This window comes from Aulostomus chinensis, chromosome 2 (genome assembly GCF_037954235.1).
Source record: "Aulostomus chinensis isolate RoL2024-O1b breed Wild chromosome 2, RoL_Achi_v1.0, whole genome shotgun sequence".
Classification (NCBI taxonomy): domain Eukaryota; kingdom Metazoa; phylum Chordata; class Actinopteri; order Syngnathiformes; family Aulostomidae; genus Aulostomus; species Aulostomus chinensis.
In genome coordinates, this window is record NC_141321.1 from 13,175,666 (window position 1) to 13,199,480 (window position 23,815).

Here is a 23,815-nt window from a genome sequence, read left to right on the forward strand (position 1 = left end):
TTAAATACAGACAGACAGATTTATGTTTAGCATAAATTGAAGCTGCAACCCTGATCTGTTCCACTGAGGTATTTGTACGGCTGCACATTTCATTTTTATGCTGCGCCACACCAGCCCTCCTGCTTCATGTCACTGTAGATATCTTTTTATTGCTAATAGCATTGCTTCTCTCTGTATTTTGTCTGTTGATGCAAGAAAACAAGGTAAAACAATATAAATATACTGAAATGCAAACCAGAGCAGCTCTTGAATAATTTGTTATTGTCCTAAGTGATGACTTTGCTAAGCTAATGAACATTTAAAGACACTGAAGTGCTGTTTAAATATTGATTTCATACTGTTTGGCCATGAAATAAATGTGCTGCCAGGATTCCAATTTTGTATGAAACCCATGTCAGGCCATTCCAGCAAGTATATATGGTGTATTTTTGTTCAAGTGATGTAGTTTTGTTGTCAACAACATAGCAAGCTTGCTGAAAGCACAACCCCACGGCAACAAACTGGAAATGGTTTTTAACTGAGAAGCATCAAATTTCAGGTTGATCAATCATCATGTCCTGCAGATAAAGGAAGCCAGTGTGAGTGTGAATGTTAGCTAGTCTCAAAACACAAGGCTGAGATTGGTTCTGCTATCATCTTTGGGAAGAAAAATAACAAAACATAAATGTACCAGCATTTGACCTCTTCTGGATGACTGTGTAGTGCTGTGCTGTAATTATTGATGACAATACAGGGCTATTCTTCAGAATTTCTCATCTTAGAGTGCACTGATCAGATGAAGCATAGGAATCGAAATCTGAAAAGCATCAGCCTCGTGGATAATTCTCTCTTTCTGTACAGGGAACAATATATATATTTATTTATATCTATCTCTCTATCTGTCATCTATCTATCTATCCATCTATCTGTATATACGTCTGAGCATTGAGCTGCTAAACTTAACCTAGTCCCTGATTCACACATTTCCAATCGATTTCTGTAGGTATAATATAAAGTAACCAGTCGGCTGATCGCCAAGAAGACCTTCTAACTACGTGTTCCTCCACTCTCAGGTTCTTTAACAGCAATGCTCGAACATGGTTAAGCATGCTTCGAAGGCTGAAATGATGAATAAAGGGTTCAATAAAACAAATTTGTATTCTGAAAAATGTTTTACGCAAGCACAATACAGATAGATTTAAAAAAAATCACTACATCTACCTGAATTGTGTGTGTGCCAGTGTGTGTGTGTGTGTTCCTTAATACTGAAAATGAAAGAATCATGGCTCCCCGGTCTATAAGTTTCATTCCCGCTGCTCTAAATTAGCTCTTGTCGCGTCTCAGGATCATAAATTCCAGTCTAACCTTATATGAGAGCAACGTCCCTCAGTCCCCCAGCACTCTAACTGGATCATGCATCCATTTACACACACACACACACACACACACACACACACACACACACACACACAAACACACCCAAAAAGCGAATCATCCTCTTCACTACTACCAGGCAGGGAAAAGGTGGTGAAACATAATTACCATCAAACAACTCCATCTCCAAAGCTCTACTGGGAATTTCTACTGCTTTTTATTGCCACTGTGATTCATCTTACAGAGGGTGTGAGGAGTGATACACCTCGATTTATTTCTCATTCTTCCCTCACAAACTGCGGTATGAACTTAAGTATGAATATAAGAATAAACTATGCAAAGAACCGTGGTGGAGACACAGGTCGTACCGCTCAAGTTGGCGGACTCGTATTTTGTGATAAGAATTTTAAAGAAGACTAAAATATCTGCAACTTTTCATTCAGGAGGTGTTTTTCACAGCAGGACACTAAAAAATATTCTTTTCCCAACCGCTGTAAAATGGGTATTTATGAAATCATTTACAATTCAAGGCACCCTGTAAGTGAACAGAAGAATTGTGTGAATTTCACAGTGGGAATTAAATCATCTCACTACCCTTGAGATACAATAAATTATCATTTCATCATTACTACTTGCTATATTTCTGAGGGAAAATCCAGGACAAAGTCAAAATTTGAGTCAAATGAAGCAAAAATTCCTGGGGAAAATAAAATCAACATTATGGTTCTTGTTTTTAGTCATTAACTAATATTAGTCTGTTTTATTGTTGCATATTAGTCAAAATATTCTTCTCTGCAACTTGAAATTGAATAAAGGTCGACTAGATTCTCATCATAGTCTGGCTGCTGGTTGGTCTGCTGGTGGGATCGTTGGAGATGAGAGGAACGTGCGTCTCTCGACCCAGAGTGTCTGACTGAAGACCACCGACTCCCACCTCAATTAAAATTTTTTTAAAAAAAAAATCAGCAGCTGGAGCCGATTGTGGCCAGTCTAGACTGTGCCAGTGATTACCCCACATTTCAAGAGGGGCTAGTCGGTCCCTGAAGAATCTGTGGTGAGTCTATTTTTGACGGAAATGAGCTGCACAGAGAGCCAGACATGAACACGGTGGTTCATCCAGTCAGTTTTCAACATAAAACACCAAGGGCCAACTCCCTATCACAGAAACAGACAGGAGGACGTGATGTAACCATGTACTATACACACACAATAGAAACACACAAACCAAGAGCCAACGACCCAATCAGCAGATCTGAGGAAGCTAACAAACCCTGTGGGCAAAGTGTACCTGAAACTGTGTCAGTGGGCTTTTCAGCTGTGCAGAAGACGGATGTTAACATAGCCGGAACGCGATGGAGATGGAACCAGTGACATTTTGGTGTAATTTGTATTAATGGTATTTAACCACGGACTGAGCATTCTTCCTCCACACACTCTGATCATTAGCATCTTGCACACTCCTGCATGGCTTTTGATGCAACATTACCATATTTGACCTTGAGAACAACCTCTAGTCGGGTAAGTTTTGATTTATTCTTGGTCAAACATTTGATTTACATTTACATTTTATCAACCATTTATGATCAGTGTTTGTTTTTTTAAACGACTATTCTAGCAAATACTAAATCAAAATGTGCTGATAGTTTCTGCTGCCTTTTGCGAGTGAGTTTACAGGGCAACTGAGCACACACGACTCTGACTTAGTGTTCAGAGTGAAGAGTGTTCATCTATCAAAGTCCTACTCACAAGATGATGGAGTCAAAAATGTAATGTTTTAAATGTGTATTGTGAATGTTTGCATGCATATATGCCTATGGGTGTGTAAAATGTTTAAATTTATGTATAAGACAAGGTAAACACATTTAGTATAAATGAACCAAATGTTACGTGTGTGTGTGTGTGTGTGTGTGTGTGTGTCTCTCTCTCTCTCTCTCTCTCACACTCGCTGATGCCCTCAGGAAAGAGGTACCGATCCCTCCAGGCCCACACCTCCAGATTCCTTAACTCATTTTACCCCAGTGCAATATATTTATTCATCCCACCGCTTACTGGCTCTTTTTATGTATCTATCAATAAATACATGTATTTTTTAAATTTATTTTCATTTATCTGTTTTATATTCTATACTTGTATCTTAACCAGAGAGTTGTCTTTTTTAATTTAGTTGTAAAATTTGTAAAATTACTTGGGTTTTTGCAACACCACCTCCTTCTATGACAAAAAAGAGAAAAAGCAGTGGGTGGAGTTCGAGACGATGTTTGAGATTGAGATTACAGACAGAGATATTTGAGGGTTTGGTTCACTTCCTGACGACATCGCTGCAGATGGTTTGACAGTATTTGCAAATGTTTTATTCAGTAGACAGTTGTTGTGCATTCGTAGCTCCGTCTTTAAACAGTCAGGCGAGTCTCATTAGCCAACAGCAATAATCTAGAAACCACATCAGCATTAATGATTCTATCGAGGTTCCTGTCTTCCAGAAAACTATTTCTGGTTCAAAGACAAACTGCGAACTGCAGGTTTGATAGAGACGAAAGTCGAGCAGCAACACAGTGACCGACAGTAAGTGATCTGCATGACACCAACAAACCTGAATGAACACATTTGGATGTGCAGGCTCCCAAGAACGATGCTCTCACCAGCCCCATTTACCATTTGTGAGGTGTGAGATTAAAAACAATGTTTTTAGCATCATTCTGATGAAAATTGGGAGAAGGGAAGGAGTGTACGCCAAAAACTGGGTCAGAGTTGGGATCCTCTGTAACTGCTGTAAATCCAAACGGAGTGCAGATGCTTTTTGACACTTTGAAGCAGCAAATCTTTCCTAGCCAACTTTAAACTCAACAGGGGGTGTTTGCTACTCCCCCCACCCCCCCCCCCCAAAAAAAAGGTTTTTAGAGTAGTACCATTCCCAGGAGTTTTTAAAAAAAAATATTGAGAAGAAGAGCTCAAAAAAAAAAAAATTCTAGCAAAAAGGTCCCAGTGTTTCAGGAACATTGTCAGAGAAACTCTAAGCAGGGAGCTTATCCCTGGGTTGGGGAGGTGTGGCTGACTACATATAGGGCTAAATATAAAACCTCGTCTTTATCCAGACATGGTGGAATTATAAATAGCTTCTCTATGTAACACACATCTCTATTGCACCAACTGCAAAAAATAACCTTCAAAATGTTTGAAAACACGAGCCTATTGGCACCGTAGCATATTCCCATGCTAGTAAGTTTTTAAATGCTTAGTTTTATTCTCCATGATTATCACTCTTATTCTGTTTCATATTAACGGGAATGGAGCCCAGGTGAAAATGAAAAGAACGAGAATGGAATTTACATTTAACATATGAAGCTAAAATGTGTTGGAATACCAGCAGATTCTGGCCAACATGGTGTACCAATCTTGTTCTCCTCAAGGACCGCTGACCTGCACTGAACCACAGTCCACTCACAACTGATGGGGGAACGCTCAGCCACCTAATTGATCAAATATCATCCACCGACCATCTCATCTGCTGCGTTTCTCCACCCACTTTTTTCTCTGCTCGCGAAAATCCACAATTAAAAGTTGTCTTAGTGGATGTTTTTCTTTTGAGTACTAAAGGCTCTGTTCAGTGAGGAGATTCTTTGTGAATGAGTTTTATCTTTCCTAGGATCGACTCTGAACTGTAAGGGAACAGTTTTCTTTGAAAATGTCATTGAATCAATTTATAGGAACATCACCACTTGGAGCACTTTTTCACTGATAGCACTGTATGTTTACTTTTCCTACAATTACATCTCTTTTAATTACGCAGATTTTTTTTAAATTTTCTTTTTTACTTTCCCTCCAGCAAAAGAATAGTCAAGAGGATGCAACTGAAAATGAGTTTTCCAATAAATAAATGAGTTCTCTCTGTGTTTTCTTGACATCAAGCTACTTCCTGTTCATTCTTTTCTCAGCTTTACTCAGTGCCCGAGCTTAAGGATGCACAGTCAGCAGGCAGATAAAGGGTGGATCAGGGAGAATGCTAATTAGTTTTCGGACAAAACTGGGATGATAGTTGATTTAAAAAAAAAAAAAAACTGCTTAAGTTACAATAAATGATGGTTCATAATGCATGTATTAAACCTCCTTGACAGCAGTAAGTGTTTACTGGCCCAGTATAGAGGCACAACTTTCACCGTACAGTTTTGTGTGTGTGTGTGTGTGTGTGTGTGTGTGTGTAGTGCAGTTAAAATTTAGAAAAGAAATATTAACACAGCAAATACACAGAAATGCAGCAAGTTAGGGGGAAACAACACCCTCGCTGTTACGAGTGACCCCCCCCCCCCCCCACACACACACACATCAGAGCTTCCACCACCCACCATGTGGCCAGAGAGTGGGGTCAAAGGTTAACTGAGCCTGGGTGTTAGGTCACAAGGGTTAAACTGGACACTCTAGCCAAGCAATTGAGGGGTAACCCTGAGGAGGCAGGCGGGGGCGAGGGGGGGCTCCATTGTGTGTTGCGTGCTACTTAGGCAGTATCTCTCCTGCCTGTGCCTGTTGGTGGGCGTATGAGTTTTAAAACAATGCATTCAACATGTTGATGAATGGGAGTGTTAAGCAGCTTAGTACCTAGCCAGTCGTTGAACTTCTTAACCTCGGAGGGCAGGCCCAGCTCGGTGAAGTCGCCCATGTGAAGGAGCACATCGCCGTAGGGCATCTGGATGCCGTCTGTACGCGAGTGTGTGTCCGACACACACACAAATCTGGTGTGTCCTGCCGGCTTGGGAGTGTCATAGGGAATGGGGTCCACCCTGAGAGACAAAGAGAGAGAGGATGTGGATGACAATGAGTTGACAGATGGAGTCTTCTTACAGTACAATCAAGATTGCTTCATGATCACGGTTATTATCACTGCTCTATGTTGTTGAATTAAAATGTTTTCACCCGCACTGCGATTAGTTACACTGTAATCTGTCAGCCAGACAGGCAGTCGGTTCAAATGACACTGGAAACACAAAACAGGCAGAGATGCACAAACTCTCACTGGAAACAATACTGGTCATTCTTGTACACCAGGACTGTTCACTAGAATTTACATCAACGTGAAAGAAAAATCTTGATTCGAATGTGAAGAACGAAATCCAGCACCACGGCGGTAGGCAGAGCCAGTCTTGCCACATGATACCGTGAGAACAGAGCCACGGCTGTTTGTCTGGTGAGTTCTGGCATGCGTGTGAGGACTCAATGCATCGTTTGATTGAGAACTGTTATCAATCACCACTCGATCAAATTTACCAAAGTTTTTGGCAGCCACAGACAGAGAGGGAGTGATTTGGACCCCACGCTGGTTAAAAAGACATGGATTTGGGGTTCAATTGGAATACTTTTACTTTTGGGCAGAAAAGGTGTCTTTTTGCAGCTTGAGTTAAAGTTGTATTTAAGTTATGAGTATTGACAGTAAAAAAATAAATAATAATAAAAAAATTTGCTCACATTCCAAGAGGCAGCGCTTTCTCCAAATACAGTGCAAAGAATATGAAAGTGAGGAAAAAGACACCTGCAGCAGCCTTTAGATGAAGTTTCACAGTGTATTTATTTTTGTTTATTTTGTACTATGAAGGGATGCAGATGGTGTGTTTATTAAGGAAATATTCCTACACAGACTTTGTCTCTCTCGTTGTCCCCCTGTGGGTTGTAAAATAATAAAGCCTCTGTAGCATCGCCCAAAAGTGTAAAAATGGATACTCAAAGAGTTTTGAACCTAAGAGTTTTGACAGCCCTGAAGTCTAAGACGTAAACAGCTTCAGGAGTTGCTGAGACAGTTCACCAGCATTTTCAGATTGCTCACATTTCACTGACATGATCCCTCTGACTGGCTCACGATGGCCGACTTCAAGCTATCAACTGTGATATTTTGTACGACACTTTGAAAAGTACAGCGTTTTGTTTTTTTAACAAAACTGATTTCATGACCAGTCACATCAAATCATGACAAAAACTACAGTCACCATGTTTTCAGCCCAAAACAAGACCAAACACTGGAAGCAGTGACATTATTTACAGAGATGTTCGCTCTTGGTTCTATTCAGTAATTTTACCATTTTGAATATCGTTCTTTGTGAGATGAATTGAAATTTTAAAAATGCGCCCTTTGAAATGTTTTTAAAGTTGTACTCATTTGATGCATATTTTTAGGAAATATGTGATAATTTCATACCAGATAGACGGAAGGCGTACAAGCTGAGGACAGGAACCTTAGAAAGATAATTTATTGTGCAAAATAAATTATACGGCTCAAGGAATACTGGTTGCAGCAGCGCAAAATGCATTTAAAGAAATGGGAAAAAAAAGTAGCAGGAGAACATCCAGCATTTGGGTCGATTTGTCCAAACGAGGAGGGCAATGGCTACTCTGAGGCAGATTGGCTAAAGAGACAGTGAATTAAGGCATGCCATGTCCTTTCTATCCATTATCCAAAGAAAAAGCATTGAGCCTTAAGTCAGAGTGCTTTTTTCCAGCCTTTTTGTTCAACATAAGCATGTCTGTTAAAAAGGAGGAAAAACCTGTATTTTTGGTGACTAAAATGAAAGCGGACAAAAAAAAAAATCATCTTGTCTGTAATTGAAGTCTACAGTGTGCAATCCTGCAGCACTCTGCCATCAACCCATTATTTCATTAGAAGGGATGTCACTCTGTCGACAACATCAGACACATAATCAACGCTGAAATCTCCGACTTGACAATCGCACACACACATTCACAATCACACACACAGCTAATTCACAAATGCACAGAAATGGTGAGGAGACAGCAACAGTGGTGGATGAAATCAAAAGGTTTAAGACTGGAGATGTCGTCATTAACAGGAGGAGAAAATAAGGCTCTCACCACAAAAGAAAATCTTAGGGGAAGAAGGCAACACCGCATTTGAGGGCTCTCGTTTGGAAAGCAATTTTCTGTTGAGCAGAATATTTTACATCGAAAAGCTTCAAGAAAAAGCTTGAAATCTGTTGTTGTTCTGCTTTTGAGTTGAACAGTCGTCTGCAAGGTCATGTTAATAGTAGTACAACAGAGGACAACCTGTCCACCGTCTGTAGTGTGAAAGCCAACATGTGCAGTCTGTAGCCGCCATCTGTGATCATGGTGTGTGGTCAACAGTCTGCAGTGGCGTGGGCGATATAGATCAACCCGCCATGATATATGACGGATAACAAAGTACAGCTTCCAGAACAGCTCCCTCCTGCTTTGTCAGAGATTTCCAAGATGACCGCAGGGATGAAAACCAGCCTTCCAAAACACGCATCTCACTTGGTGTTTAATGATGGCGGCGGAGAGAGCTCTCGAGCACTCAGCTCCAACATCTCCCAAGAGTGTTCTACTGGGTTGCGATGTGGTGGCTGAAGGTTGTTGCGTACCATGTGCATCATTTTCATCCCTCCATTTGTTTAAAAGCTGGATTCATTCAGTATTTCCACTAATTTAACTCTTCTCCCTTCTGTACACAGGCATCCTTTACAGTGGGATTTTGAAGAAATTCATTTGGAAATGGCTAACCAGATGTGACGGTATGGTATGTTTACTGTAAACGGCACACAACTTTACAAGAGACACCCAAATATTTTAGGATCTATTATTCAACTGCCTTACTACCAGCTGTGAGCGATGCCCATTTCCTTTGTGTGATGCATCATGGGAAAACAGAGCCTGGCTGAATCTGGTATTTATGCAGCCATGTTTATGTATACTTCTGTTTACTACAGACCTTATCATCACAGCGTGGATCTCAGATCAGCAGTAGTGGAGCCATCATCTGGCACCATCTGGCTACAGCCACCATTTGTGACTTGCAAAGCAGCTTCATACGCGCTGCATCGAGGGTCACTTATTGTTTCTGCCTCCACACATGTGAATGAAGCTGTGCAGCAAGAAGCAGCTGTTCAAAATCTCCTACTAGCTTACTCTGAACAAACCTCTCAGTCATGAAAACATCCTGCAAGCCTTCAATTTGATTGTGTGAAACTACTTTTTTCTGTGAATTTTCATGATTGCCCATTGCTGCAACCACTCAATCGAATCCTAGCTGGTGAAAAAGGAAGTGCAACCTAATAGTTTGCGATCATCTCGGTGTGTGTAATATATTGCAGATCAATTATTCTACAATGCATCATCTGTATAACTTAAAACAAATACCCCCCCCCCAAAAACTGTGTGTGTGTGTGTGTGTGTGTGTGTGTGTGTGTGTGTGTGTGTGTGGGGGGGGGGGGTATTTAGTCATTGCACTGACATGTTATTTTCTTCAAATCTGAAACAAAATTCAATAACTGATAAGTAATGAGTTTTTATTGCAAAGATGCGAAAAAACTTAAATAATAAAAGAAACGAAACAAAAAAAGTTTTTAAAAAATTCTACATGACCAGAAATGAAGTTCTTCAATCCTGCTCCTTCTCCACTTCTCAGTAACTGCTAGTCATCCATTGACTTCCATGATGTTTACTATCATCTGCTACACACACACACAAAAATGACCACGAGCAGAGTGTTAGTGCCTCTGTAACCTGTGTACAATAACCAACTTGTTAACAAGTAGAGGAGGGAATATGTTGATATAATTATATGATGTTAGGGTTTTCAACACAAATATCCGAATATCAGTACTCATCTCCACAGTATCAATAATGTATCATAAAAGGAAGTATTGTGATGCATTTTCCCAGTGCATTTGTGTCTAGTCTTCAGTGTGTATCTGTAGTAGTATTAGGAGTAGAAGTACAACATTGAATACACTGGACAATAAAAAACATACATGGAGAAAATGATATTTACTATTGACTTTGCCCCCCCCCCCAACACACACACACACACACACACACACACACTAGCCTAAGCTGGCGGAGCAGCACATACATTGCAGTGTAGCTGCTGATTAGATTTGGTGCTCTGTGGTGCTTGGACGGCATGCAGCTTTACAGGATTCGACAGTTCTCGTCATGGAGGAAGGGCAAACATAGAACCACATGGGATGACAAAACACACACATACATATCCAGATATGTGCACGCACTCAAGCGTGCATATTAAAACAAAGCCGGGAGAAAAACAACCTCCATCACCTCCCCTTCCCTTTGAGATTTAATCCACCCTGAGAATGTAAGTAAATACCAGCAGCCCCTATCAATTAGAGCAGGTCTGGGCCAAGAAACCTTCATGATAGTGCTGCATTAGTTTCACTCACACACACACACACACACGCACACACACACACGAGAAGGCCCCAGTCCTTCCTGCTCACGTATGAATGTATAATAATCCAGAGGTTCATTAGTAATGTATACAGGAGTTCAGATGTTCAGCGGTGCAGCGAAGGCCTCTGATCTATTGTAAACGGAGACAGTGAAAATGAAAAAGTCTTCCTGCTCTGCAGCAGCAGGTAAAAGAATATTCTCTGGTGACAGACTGAACTGTGTTAGCATGAAGGTCCGTGTTAACATGTCTGTGCTTCAGCGTGACATCAGAGGGAAGACTGGGAAGGGAAAAGAGTGGGGGAGAGGAGAAATGCTAATGCGCTCGAGGAGGGCAGGAGCACACTCTCAAATCCGCCATGACATTGGAGCTGACACAAAACCGAGGATATGTAGCGGCAGAAATATCTGCTCGATGAAGAAACGTCTGTGATCCTTCGACACAGAAGCCGTAATGCGTGAAAGTACTCTCACCTACAGCTCGGTCTGAGGACTTCTGCACAAAAAATTAACGGTGAATACATTTCCATCAATCTTCAATTCCAGAAACAATTAGATTATTGCCACTTGTTTTCTTGACATTTATATCAATTTTCATCACTAAGCTCTGGGTTTCTCAAGATCAAATCCGTCAGACAATCCAGCCTTCAGTCTCACAACTGGTGCTTTTATTTTTTTTCTAAATTACAAAAGTCACACATGATAAACCATGTTATAATTGTAGGAACTAAAAAGTGTGCTTTGTGGTTGTTGTTTTTTGGTCAATTACTCAGATAATACAGATTCAAATGTAGTAACTGACTACTTATGTAAATCATAAATCACAAAAATAGCAAGTTAATGATGATGATGAGTGGTGTCCAGGGTGGCACTGGTGACTGCTCATATTTGACCTGCAAAAATGTTTTCATTTGGGGCTGATTATGTTTCAGCTGGAAATCAATCTGAGCTGGCAACCCTTACAAACCCAGGACTCTACCGAATTAACCTTGACCACCCCCAGGCTGCCCCTTACATGAAAAACCTTGTCTGCACTGCTTGCAGATTAGAAAACAAAGGAAGATCTAAAACACCTAAATCTTGGAGGTCTGGTTGGACGCCAGCTGTGTTTCCATGTATCATTCACTCAGACAGAAACAGAGAAGGAAGTCCAATTCAGGGTGGGAGAGACAGAGGGAGGCTGGGAGGAGTGCCCTCTGATGTCTGCGGGAGGATATTTCATTTGACTGAGCACACTTGGCTCCCTGGCCTTTTGAAAAAACACACAAGCAAACAGGGTCAAAGTTCAGCCTGAGCCTGCTCCTTCAAACGTGACACTTAACTCACAACAGATAAGGAGGTCGCCAGTTGGGCCGCTCTGACTTGCTGAGCTCTTTACAGACGCCACATAATCACGATGATTGATTGCAAAGCTTCCACAAGATTTTTTTTTTTTTTAAATATCCAGTCTTTATGCATCCAAGGGGACAATGGCTGTTTGCTGGGCAGCAGAAGAACTGAGCGCTCTGACAGGTTTATACCCCAGCCTCCATGTGTAGTCGCTGACAGAAGAATTAGCTGCTGACAAACGAATGATTACCACTTCTAAATGCTATTAACTCCACTAGTCTGTTAGAAAAAATATTCTGTATCCCAAAGCTAAAAAATGAGACTCGCTGTGACGTGCTCCCACAGAGGGGAATAAAATCTTTGGACTGTCCAAATTAAATCATTACAGGACTACATTTAATACCTCTGCTTACACAACGGAGTTTATTCAAACACAATTACACCAATAAATTTACGGGACTTTGAGCAAATTTTTAAGAGCCAACATTCTCTGGATTGCACTCATATGAAAGATAACATTAAACCTTGTCAAAACTGACTGCAGTACATTTAACTCATAAGCAATGTAGTTTGATACAAAAGAAACAGAAGTAAATCATGGACGCAACTGTTTGTAATTTCTGAGACAAATTTCAATGACCTTTTCCAAAACCTTCTGGCATTCTCCAGGAAATCGCTTTTGTATAAACCCTCAAATACAATTCAGACAAAGATTCGAAAGGGAGACATTGGGCCGGTGACAGCGAGGCTCCTGCAGGGCACAGAGTTGAGAGACAGCGCCAAGACCCTCCTCAGATGTACAACACCTCCAGCAAAATACACACGGCACAACTTGCTGGCTCTGGATTTTTCTTTCATTGTGGTTTACACACAACTTGAATGAGTGACTGCTTGTTCGCTGATATGCAGCGAGCCCTCGAAGAAACAAACCCCAGGTGAAAGAATTCATTGAGATGATGTTGTATGAACGTGCTCGGTTTTTACAGCCCGTTTACAGATAATTTAGGCATGGCGCCCCCTCAGTGCAGTTACAATGTTGGTTTGAAACATTACATAGACCACCCCTTCCCTCTGGTTTCCTGTAATGCCGTGCCCAGCGCTCTCACTGGCTCCCACAGTTGAAGCTGAAGGATACTGATCGCATGGCCGCTAGATGTCTGGAATGTGTCCACGATGTAACGGTGAGTCACTCGTGTCCTAACGGTTTTGGGTACAAAAGCCGTGTGAATTGCATTGACAGTGGATATTTTACAGCGGCAGTGAGAGTTGCATGACATAGATATGTTGCATTATTTTGTTGAGGAAGCATTTATGACTCTGACAGCAGTTGGGAAGAAACTGTTCCTCAGTCTGTTTGTCTTTGTTTTAATGGCCCTGTATTGTCTACCTCACGGCAGTGGCTCAAGCAGTGAATGTCCCGGATGGAAAGAGTCCTTCAGGATGATGTTGGCTCTCCTGAGGCAGTAGGAAGGTCCTCCAGTGTGGGTAGAGGGCACTCAATGACCTTCTCAGCCATTTTGGTGACCCTTTGGAGCTCTTTTCTGTTTGCCACTGTGCAACTGGCAAACCACATACAGAGGCAGTATGTAAGGATGCTCTCCATGGTGGAGCGGTAAAAAGGCACAAGCAGTCTCTGGCTGATGTTCTTCCTGAGTGTTCTCAGAAAGTGGAGTCTCTGCTGTGCCTTGTCGACCAGCTGTGTGGTGATCTTGTCCCAGGTCAGTTTCTCTTCTAGATGGACTCCGAAGACGCACAAGTCACTGACCCTTTCTACAGGGGTCCCACCAATGAGAATATGCTGAAAGTCTGTTTTGTTATTCCTGAAGTCAATGATTAGCTCCTTGTTTTGGATGTGTTCAGGAGCAGGTTATTGTCTCTACACCACACCGTCAGCTATTCACCTCATATCGGTAAGCGGACTCGACACCTCCAGTGATGCAGCTTACCACTGTAGTGTCGTCCGCGTACTTGATGAAGGTGTTGCTGGCTTGGATGGGTGTGCAGTCTGAAGTATAGAGGGTGAAGAGCAGGGGGCTCAGCACGCAGCCTTGAGGGGAGCCGATGCTGAGTGTGAGAGCTGTGGAGGTGTGGGGGCCAATTCTGACCTTCTGTGGGTGGTTTGATAGGAAGTCCTTGATCCAGTGACAACGGAGAGTGAAGCCTGAGGTTCAGCCTTTTCCTCATGAGACCGTGGGGGAGGATGGTGTTGAAAGCTGAACTGTAGTCCACAAAGAGAAGGTGGGTGTAGTTTCCCAGTTTCTACAGGTGGGTCATCACTGTGTGAAGTGCTGTGTTCATGGTCCTCTGTCGACCTGTTTGCCTTGTGGGCAAAATGGTATGGGTCTGAGCTGGGGGTTACAAAGGTCATGATGTGATGCCTAACCACTTTTTTGAAGCACTTCATCACCACTGGTATGTGTGCAACAGGCCGGTCGTCGCTTCGGCTGGTTGTGGGGGATTTCTTGGGTAGGGGGACCACATTGGAGGTCTTCAGGCAGGATGGGACTTTAGACTGAGTCGTATCTGTTTCTGGTGCTACAGACTCAAAGCAAGCGAAGAAGAGGTTTGGTTCTTCCGCCAGCTCGGCGTTGCCCTCAGCTGCTCTGATGCTGGGTTTGTAGTTGGTGAGATGCTGGACCGCTATCCATGCCTGCCTGCTGTTGTTGCTGACCAGATGGTTGTCGATCCTCCTCCTGAAGTCCTCCTTGGCCTTTCTGATGCCTCTCTACAGGTTGGCGAGGGCTGTGCTGAAGAGAGCCCTGTCACCAGCTTTGAAGGCAGTGTTTCTCTCCCTCAGCAGCTGCTTCACTTCCCTGGTCCTCCAGGGTTTCTGATTGGGATAGGGCAGGACTAAAATCATGTAGAGGGAATTCACAGACATCCTCATCGAATCACTGTGCTCTTGCAGTCATGACTGGCCCTTGATGAAGTTTAGTCACCTGATATAACAACTCTGCCAGGAACCCTACATTTGTGAAACTTACAATGCTTCAGTTTTTAATGACACTGAGAGGAAGGTTGTTTTCTACTGGATATTCATGACTGAGATCATGTGGGGTGGTGGTGCTGGTGGACAGTCCATGTAAATCTGGAGCTAAAACATTAGAACCACCTTTTATTCACTTCTACCAAGAACCTCAATAATGAACCTGTAGTTCAACTGAGTCAGTGTCAATGACAACTGAACATGATCATCTCACTAAAGGCAGAATTTGTGGCAGAGCTGAGTTGGGTTGGGTTGTCTCAGGCAGGCCTCTGGTGTTTGTTGGGATCTGGGTCCCTCCCATCAGTCCAGTGTGGGTTAAAGGGGTCAGCGACCTCTGGGCTGTTCACTTGTCTCAGAGAGAAGCGCCTGTCAATCACAGTCCAGTCAGAATCTACATCTGTTTTATACCTGCTGCCACCTGCTGCCGAGGGATTTGCCTGCTGCTCCTCCTCCTCCTCAGGCCTTCCTGTCCCCTCATCGTTAACAGTGCTAATGATTTCTCATCAATAAGCACATCAGAGAGGAGCCAGCCTTCAAAAACCGCTGGGGTCAAAAGGGGCATGTGGAAATAGACTGCTACTTAACGAAACCTGACCTGCGCAGACATGAGAAGCAGGCAGGGTGACAGACAGGCCAAGTGTGGCTTTGTGAAAAATTAAAATTTCAGTTGATTCCTGTGCTAAAATAAAATCAATAATCATCAATTTTAAAGGCCTACAGGCTCTTTTGTCTGTCAAACCTGTGATTTTATTCGCTTAGGCACCTAACTTCTAAAATTGTGTGCGCAAACTGTATGCCAAACAGGCTACAGACTATCTTCAGCCTTTCCAAGTAAGTCTCCAGGGAAACCTTGATAGGATCATGACATGTACACTCACTGCTTCACGGGCCACCAGAGACAAAGCGTAAGGTAAACTCATTCAATAGCTAGTGATACTTTTTTTTTAAAATTTTCTTCCAAGGAGAATCAGAAGAAACCTGAAAATGCCAGAACAAACAGTAAGCACTCAAAGAAAAAATGGGGTAAAAAATTAAACCAAACACGCAACCCAGCTACTTTTACAATTTAAATGCCAACTCAGTGTCTTTCATTTTTCCCAACCACTGCTCCAAACCTGGGGGGGTGTTTTGCTGGTGATCGAAGGAAATACAGAGCAGACTTTCAGTCATTTCGATGAGCCGTTCTCATGTTTTGAGTAAAACCTATTTATTCCTTCTGAATTGCTCAATTATTGCATCTTCTTTTATTTCAGGATGAAAAATACACCTTCTGGTGTGAAACCAGCGCTATCACATACATGGCTCTTTGGAACAGCCACCGCTGTGAGTACATGCAGGTACGGTGTATGTAGGCGGTCATGGGACTGTTGGTGTTGTGCTGAGGTGTGTTATGAGTGAGACAGGAGGAAGGGATCACGTCTTCAGTTGTGTTGTTGGGCAGTCACTGGCTGCTTGGTATCAGCTGCAAGCAGCAATCGGCCCACTCCAAACAGGCACAAACGAGCAAAAAGCATTTCAGAGGCATCTTGCTTGGTTGAAACAGGATCGGGGGGGAGAATTTATTACGCTCAGTTCCAATAAAGAGACTGAGCCTTATTTTAAGTGTCATGCTTGTGCAGTGCAAGCTGGCACATACAACACTTTCATGCCAAGTACCCTCACCCTTTAACTAGCAAATAAACTTAATGAGGCGTGGTCATGCGATGATGGTGCATGCTTATTTTGGGATACCAGAAACCGTTGGTGCCATAGACCAAGGAGAGCCTGGTCTTTGGTCAATGGTGTTATATGTAAAGTTCTATTTAAAGAGGGCGTCGATCAGTCAGGCAGATGCACTGCATTTAAATGTGGTTCTATTGATGCCTGACAACTTGGGACACACTGGCAACCAGTTCCTCTGCGTCACTAAATGGCTGCAGTCTCTTAAAGGTGAGATTTTCTTATCAATTATAAGGTAAACTGATAAACGACATCTGGGTGACGTATCCCCCAGGTGAAATAATAAATGTATCTATAACTCCAGGGAGTAAAAGAAACCAAACTACTGAACGGAGAAAATAATTTGTACTTTTTATCCATTGAAAAAAAAGAATATATTCCAAAAATCTGAATATAGACAGACAATCAGTTTAAAGCGACTTTAATCTGTATTACCTGACTGAGAAGAAGAGAGAGGAAGAGGCATTTTTGACATGGCTTTGATGATCAGAGGTAAAAGTCAAACCAGCTGCTAAATGACTGACTTGAATATGTGGGGTGTGTGTGTGTGTGTGTGTGTGTGTGTGTGTGTGTCACATTTAAAAGATAATCACAGCTTCACTGGAGACAAAATGGTTACAGGTCTTCCACAGGGCTCACAGTCTTTATCGCTCTTTCAGGAGAAACATCAAAACACAATGCTCCCCATTTCCTTCGTGTGTAACCCCCCTGCATCAGCTCCCCTCCCCCCTCGCTCACTCACAAACACGGCGCTCACTCATCCACAGAGCAATACCATTTCTCAGAGAGAAGCAGTGAGCGAGCCTCTCTTATCTTTTACGTTTCAGCTGTCTGCACTAATTCAATAAACTTTACAGGAACAAAATGAACACAGGAATAACGGATGGGGGTGTGGGGTGTGTGTGTGTGTGTGTGTGTGGGGGGGGGGGCGCGGCGCCAGGAGCAGTGAGGGAGGCAAAAGGTGGTTAACAAGAAAATCCCATGGAGAAAAAGAGCAAAAGCACAGAACGTAGTTGCAGCATGATGAACATTCACAAGAGGAAATATATGAAAACACAAGAACACAGCAAAAAAACATTCTAAGGAAAATATGTTATCTTTGCCTTAATGCCCCCCACCACCATTTATTCAGCCAGCATGTGTCCTCCTCAACCCTCCCCGTTACTCCTGCAATAATGGGCGAGTGCAGCACACAAAGCCTACACTGGAATATCAGCAGTGGAGAAACCTTCCGGCACTGCGCTGGGAAATAAATTGCTTCTGCTAATGCCCCTTTCATTACGGCACAGCCCTTAATTGTGCTTCTGACAGGCTGCCGGGCTGCAGGGCTGATGGGAGGAAGGCTGAGGAGACAAGCATGACACGGACGCCAACCAGCAGACTGCTGCGAGAATACACTCGGGAAGCAGTCTTCACCTGGACAAACAACACTGCTCACAAGAGGAGAAAAACACGCACAGGCTTCGTTTTACACCTCTTCGTTAAAGATCTGGGTTCCTTATTAACATTTGATGTGGTTTTGAAGTCAACACAAGCAGAACTGGAGGGGACAGGAAAGTTTCTCGATTTAGGGACTGCATCGGGTTTATAAAACTAAAAATTGAACGTGATGACCCTTTCTTGGGTCCTTGATAGTTGGCAGAAGATATCAAATGACATCATTTTTACTGGCGAAGGTAAGAGCCATTCTCAAATTCCCTAACGCCTTAAGACATGAAGTATCTGATGTAAGGATCGACACACATGATTTTTGAAATGAGTCATTTGTGTTATACAACAACAACTGATAATTTTCAGAGGAACAGTGGTAAACTTGTCATGTTGAGAAGTTGCAGGCTGGTGGGGTGGGGGCATAATCAAGAGATTGTGCCCTGCAATGCCAGGCTCTGAGGCTAAAACCTGAAAAACTTCAAAAGTGCTTCAATCTCAGAAACAGCAGATCTGTCCAATGTCAACTGTCACTCGAGCCCTCCACCACCATCCCGCCGGGCTCCAGCAGCAGGTCAGGGGTGAAGAGGGAACTTAATCAAGGGTTCTCTTGTTACAAAAGCCCCTCCACATCGCAGGCCGACCCAAACAATAGGTCACAAAACGGGACCGGCTCTTTGTCTCAGGAGGTCGGACGCCTGACTGCAGCTCCTCAGTTAACTGTTTAGGAGGAAAATAAAATAAGGGAAGGCTCGAGGGGCGAGGTTAATATGAGGCTCCGTTGTTAACGGGAATTTCATAGATTTCAGGCTTCAATGGCTCTTCCCAAAAGTCCAACTAAAGTATTTCAATAGTCTGCTGATACTGAAGTGCTTCATTATTCAGTCTGACATCGCGTGGCTGCAGGCAGTTTCATGTTTGGGAGGGGTTTAGTTTGCTGTCAGGAGGCTCCGACAGATCCATCAACAACATGATGGTGAGATTACTAGGGTTTTTTAAAAGTTGCATAATTGGAATCAAAGAAATACTTCAATTTAAGAATGATGTTGATGTCCATGAAATATAGATATGATTGTTTTTTAAACATCTCTTAAATGTGACTATCAAACAACTGTGCAAAAAGCTGTATTATAATAATAATAATAATAATAATAATAATAATAATAATAATAATACATTTTATTTATAAGGCGACTTGTATAACAATTCATTATTTAAAAATAAAATACATAGTCCAAAATCGGTGCACTCATGCAGAGGACACTCACATTTTATAATAATGAGCACTTAATCTTTCCTTAATTTTTGGAATTGGTACCAATATTAGAAAGTTAGAAATTCCAAAACTGATATAGCCAGCAGTATTCTTTTTGCAATAATTCCCTTATCCAAATTTTATTTTTAAAAGTTGAGAAATAAACATATCATCTGTAAATAAATAAATAAAATCCAACAATAAATGAATAAATAAACAAATTCTCGATCAATTTCAACAAACTGAAGTTGAGGGCATGGACTCAAAGGTCTGGAACAAGCAGAAGAAAACCTTGGGAAAACATCTTAATGTAGTTCACACATGCTGTCATTTCCTCATATAAAGGCTATTCAACATGTCAAAACAGCCTCCACCAACAAAATATAACCATATTTTCAAGAGGAATTTCTGGGATGAATAGACTATTCATGTAGGCCTTTGTAACTGGAGGTGTAACTCTTTTCCAACCTGAAGTTCCTTCGTGGCTCATGTCCAAATCAGAAGTTCACAAAGTGGAATGTGAGGGGACAACAGCTCCTGTTATACTGTGAGGAACTACTGGGGACGTGCTGCTTCCTCTCTCCTCGTCAATACCCCCTTTTACTGATGTCACGACTTCAATCACTCACTCACTCACTCACTCTCTCTCTCACACACACACACACACACACACACACACACACACACACACACACACGCACGTATGCACGCATCTGCATACACACCTACCTTAAAGTACTTCTTAGGCTTTTTCTATTTTTTTTTTTTTCATCCTGCTACGATCAGTTACTTTCACAATTTCAAGTTTGGGAGCAGTCACATTATTACTATTAAACGTCATGTTTTTGTACTGCCGTATTCTGATGTCAAAGTGCATGCCTATAACACAAAAAATACTTAGGTATGATAAGGAGAGAAAACATGATCCCAAAGCAAATAATCCTGAATGTGTCCTTGTTTCTTACACTGGATTGTCGTCTGACGACATTACAGAAGGAAACAACGTCCACACTCAAATGTCTGCAGTGCTCGGAGCAAACCACAAGGACAGGCAACTTACTCTTGATAATGTGCATCTTCCTTTCTCACATACGAATAAAAGTGTAAAACAAAAAAGTGGGGGGAAAAATTTGTGGCCCAAACTTGCAATTCAACATCCTCCTCTTAACACAAAGACTAGATCAATCTGATTGTGCCAAAAAAGCAAAAGATAAAGGAAAAGCTGATGCGTTTGAAAGAGTGGAACCGTTCTCATCTGCTTGTGTTGCTGTCTCTCATCTACAAGCTGCGGCTCTAAACCGGCTGTGATGACGGGGGGAAAAAAACCCTGTGATGTCTTCAACGATAAATTAGACGACAACGTTAAATTGGCAATTATAAGAGCATTTGTATCTTCGGAGTGATGTTGGCTGCTAAAGGGTTTGTGTTAACAAGGTTGAACTTGTTGATCCACAACATGATTTAAGAGGAGACACCGAGTCCTGTTATGAATAGAAACAGTACATTTTAGGGTTAAAAATTGAGTCAAATGAGCAAGATGCAACAAATATGGAGATGTCCTCTTTAATTATCTCTTGAGATGTTGAACCTTGAGCTCCTACACACGAAGCGCCCCGCTGTCTCATTCATGGAGAGGCAGAAGAGAAGAAAAATTATTCATATCAACTCTTTAACTGGGGCTGCCCATCTCATGTTAAAAACAACAACAACAAAACAATTCCAAATAATTTCCTCAACCAGATGTAAAGCTACAACTATCTAAACAAAAAGAAACAAAGAAACAAAATAACAAAAACCCATTCAGTTTTAAATTAATGTGTGAAGGCCATCGCCCTCCTGGTTCCTAAAAGGCTCCTATTTAACATCCATGATGATATACACAAGTGGCCGCGTCATTAAACGATTCGTGCTTACAAGCTCCTCAATTATTCAGAGGGTGGGAATAATTAACAAGGCATCTGGAGGGCAAGGACTTTCTTAAATGTGGAATCTTTTACCAGCAAATAAAGTTACTGTTTGAGGTATTGAGGGAATTATGTGTTAGTAGTGTAACAATAACAGACGCAAAAATAAAAAGGAGGACAATATGTAACATTTAAGTTCTCTGAAGCGTCACAACATTTTGAGGACAAAGCATATGTTCTGTTTACAAATGGCACCTCTGCCCCAAGATGGTGACGCTGAGATGCAGCAAATATTGCACCATAGAAAATACCTGTTTATGACTGAAAGCACCAACCTTAATGATATAAAAGCAGAAATAATACTTCTGCTTTAGGACTGCATGTAGCACTTCACTCGGATGGAAAAGCTGATGGCGTGTTACTAACGCGAGGGAGTTGAGGCTGCCTCTAACTTCAGGGCCAACACACTTAACTCTGAGTGACCAAGGAACAGCAACTTCCTGTTTTTGTTTTATTCACTGACAAATAGTAGGATTTATTAATTTATCTATTTTAGAGTTGTTTAAGTAAGATCCAGTAACCTACTGCAATTTTGGGGAACCTGTAAAAGTAATATTTTCTGTTGTGAAAATAAAAAAAGTTTCCACTAAAGAAAAGTTTTTTGTTTTTTTGTTTGTACTGACAAGTATAGTTCTAAGACAGAAAATCGGAATCAGCAATAATCCATATTGTAGATCCCATGAACAAAAAAAAAATAAAAAATCAGATGCTGGAATCAGCCAAAGAAAAAAGGCAATGGGTGCTAACAAATAGCCTAACTGCACACATACAGTTAGGTGTCTGGTGGTGGCGTCACACTTTGATTCAAAGTATCTTAATTTGAGGTCGCAGCAGCCCAGCACACCACGTTCAGAAGTGAGGACCTGCTTCCATCTCAACCACACACTGCAGTCCAACAGCAGAAACCCCAGTCATAGTATTTGCAGTACCATAAAAAAACAAATATCGTCACATTTTCAGAGTCCTGGCATTGACTCAGCTGCCAAGCACTGGTGCTTGTGACATCACTAGCAACAATGCATTCAGAGGAGCAGCAGCATTCAAAATGAATGTGGAGGAAAGTGTTTCTAGACTTGCAGGTTTGCATCTTAATATTGATCATTGTTTCCATCTTAAAATCCCTTCATACTGTAAATATCCTACACTTGGCTTGAAAATACAAAATCAAATCTGAAGAGAAACCAAAGGCGAAGTGTAAAGTTATCATACAAACTGTCCACGTTATCACAGATTTAATCCAATCCTCCTTTTGATTCTTGTAGAATTCCCATAAATAAGCTGAGCTAAGCTGAGAATAAGTCCTGTCCAACCATCTTGTTTCCTGCTCAAGGTGTGCTGCCAGGGTCTCACAAAAAGTACAGCGGTACTCACAGCAGAGTCGAAATTTAACGTTTACAATCACCAGCCATGGTGGTGGGTAGATGGAAAAAATAAAGATTTTTTCCTGACCTATAACAATTTTCATCTCCTTGTCACATATTCATTTATTTTAGCATTTCATTGAGATTATCATTTATTTTGAATACAAACTTGAAAAGGCCAGAGGAAAATGTATCATAAATCAAAAACTAAAATATACTGTATATTAAAAACTATATACACTGAAAGCAGTAAATAATTACTTAAATGCAAGTTTAAAAGCCAATGTGGTGCGTGTGTGTGGTCCTCTTCATCTTAGTACTGGTGTGCTGCAGTGTAGCTATTAGCGGCGTCAGACAGGCTGCTGAGAGGCTCAGACAGACACACAAGCAACATGACACTTGCTGCCTTCATGGTCACAAATGTTTCCAGCCTCATTGTTTTATTTCCAACAACAAATGAGCTGTGTCTGTTTTTGTCTCACACACACACACACACACACACACAGAACACTGTTGCCTACAGCTGACGGGGGACGGTTGGCAAACCAGTAACTTACTAAACACTTTGACCAGTTACTCATGTTGGTTTGTGGGTTCATTTGCATACACGCCCTGCTAGCTAGCAGCCTGACGTCAAGACTGAGCTGCGTTATATGAAGCTCAGTGATGGATCAACTGAACCTGGATGGCAACAGAGTCACATGCAAACTGTGTGATGCTTCTAGTGCTAGAACTCTCCTGTATCAGAACAAGCACCCAGCTGTGTCCATGGATGCCTTGCAGCCTTAGATCATGTCGTTGCTCGACAGACATGCTAGTGCCAGTGTGGTAGAGGGTGAGCTGGTTTGGAGCGTGAATATGTGACGCCAATCTGAGGTACTGTGACTGAACATATTGCAAAAGTTTATCAGGAGAAGAAGTTAAAAGTCAAGCTATCCAGGATAGACAAGTCAGCTGCGACCTCTGACTACCGGACAACACTAATAACAAAACCAATGTCAACTCTGATCTGAAGGCCAGTCCAGCGTCCTCAATGGTCATGTGACAGCCTGCGCCCACATGGTACAAAAATATTGTAGCTGCCAAATCTCTATTGCACACCGGCAGTGATGGGAATTCTTCCAGTTGCATCATGAAATTAAAAACAACAACAACAACATATTAACTGATGAGTTACCAGTTTAAGAGTGTCGGGCTTTGTAAAGCAACATTAAGAGGA

The 23,815-nt window shown here is 41.9% G+C and overlaps 1 protein-coding gene across 2 annotated transcripts in view; it reads right to left on the reverse strand.

Moving 5' to 3' along the window:
• The window catches only part of mpped2a (metallophosphoesterase domain containing 2a), a 69,996-nt gene that overhangs the window by 36,657 nt on the left and 9,524 nt on the right, over positions 1-23,815 (reverse strand). For both annotated transcript variants that reach the window (XM_086179591.1, XM_086179582.1), the window contains one exon: positions 5,944-6,125. In XM_086179591.1, the coding sequence (XP_086035717.1) occupies positions 5,944-6,125 (182 nt within the window). The remainder of the gene's footprint in view (positions 1-5,943; positions 6,126-23,815) is intronic.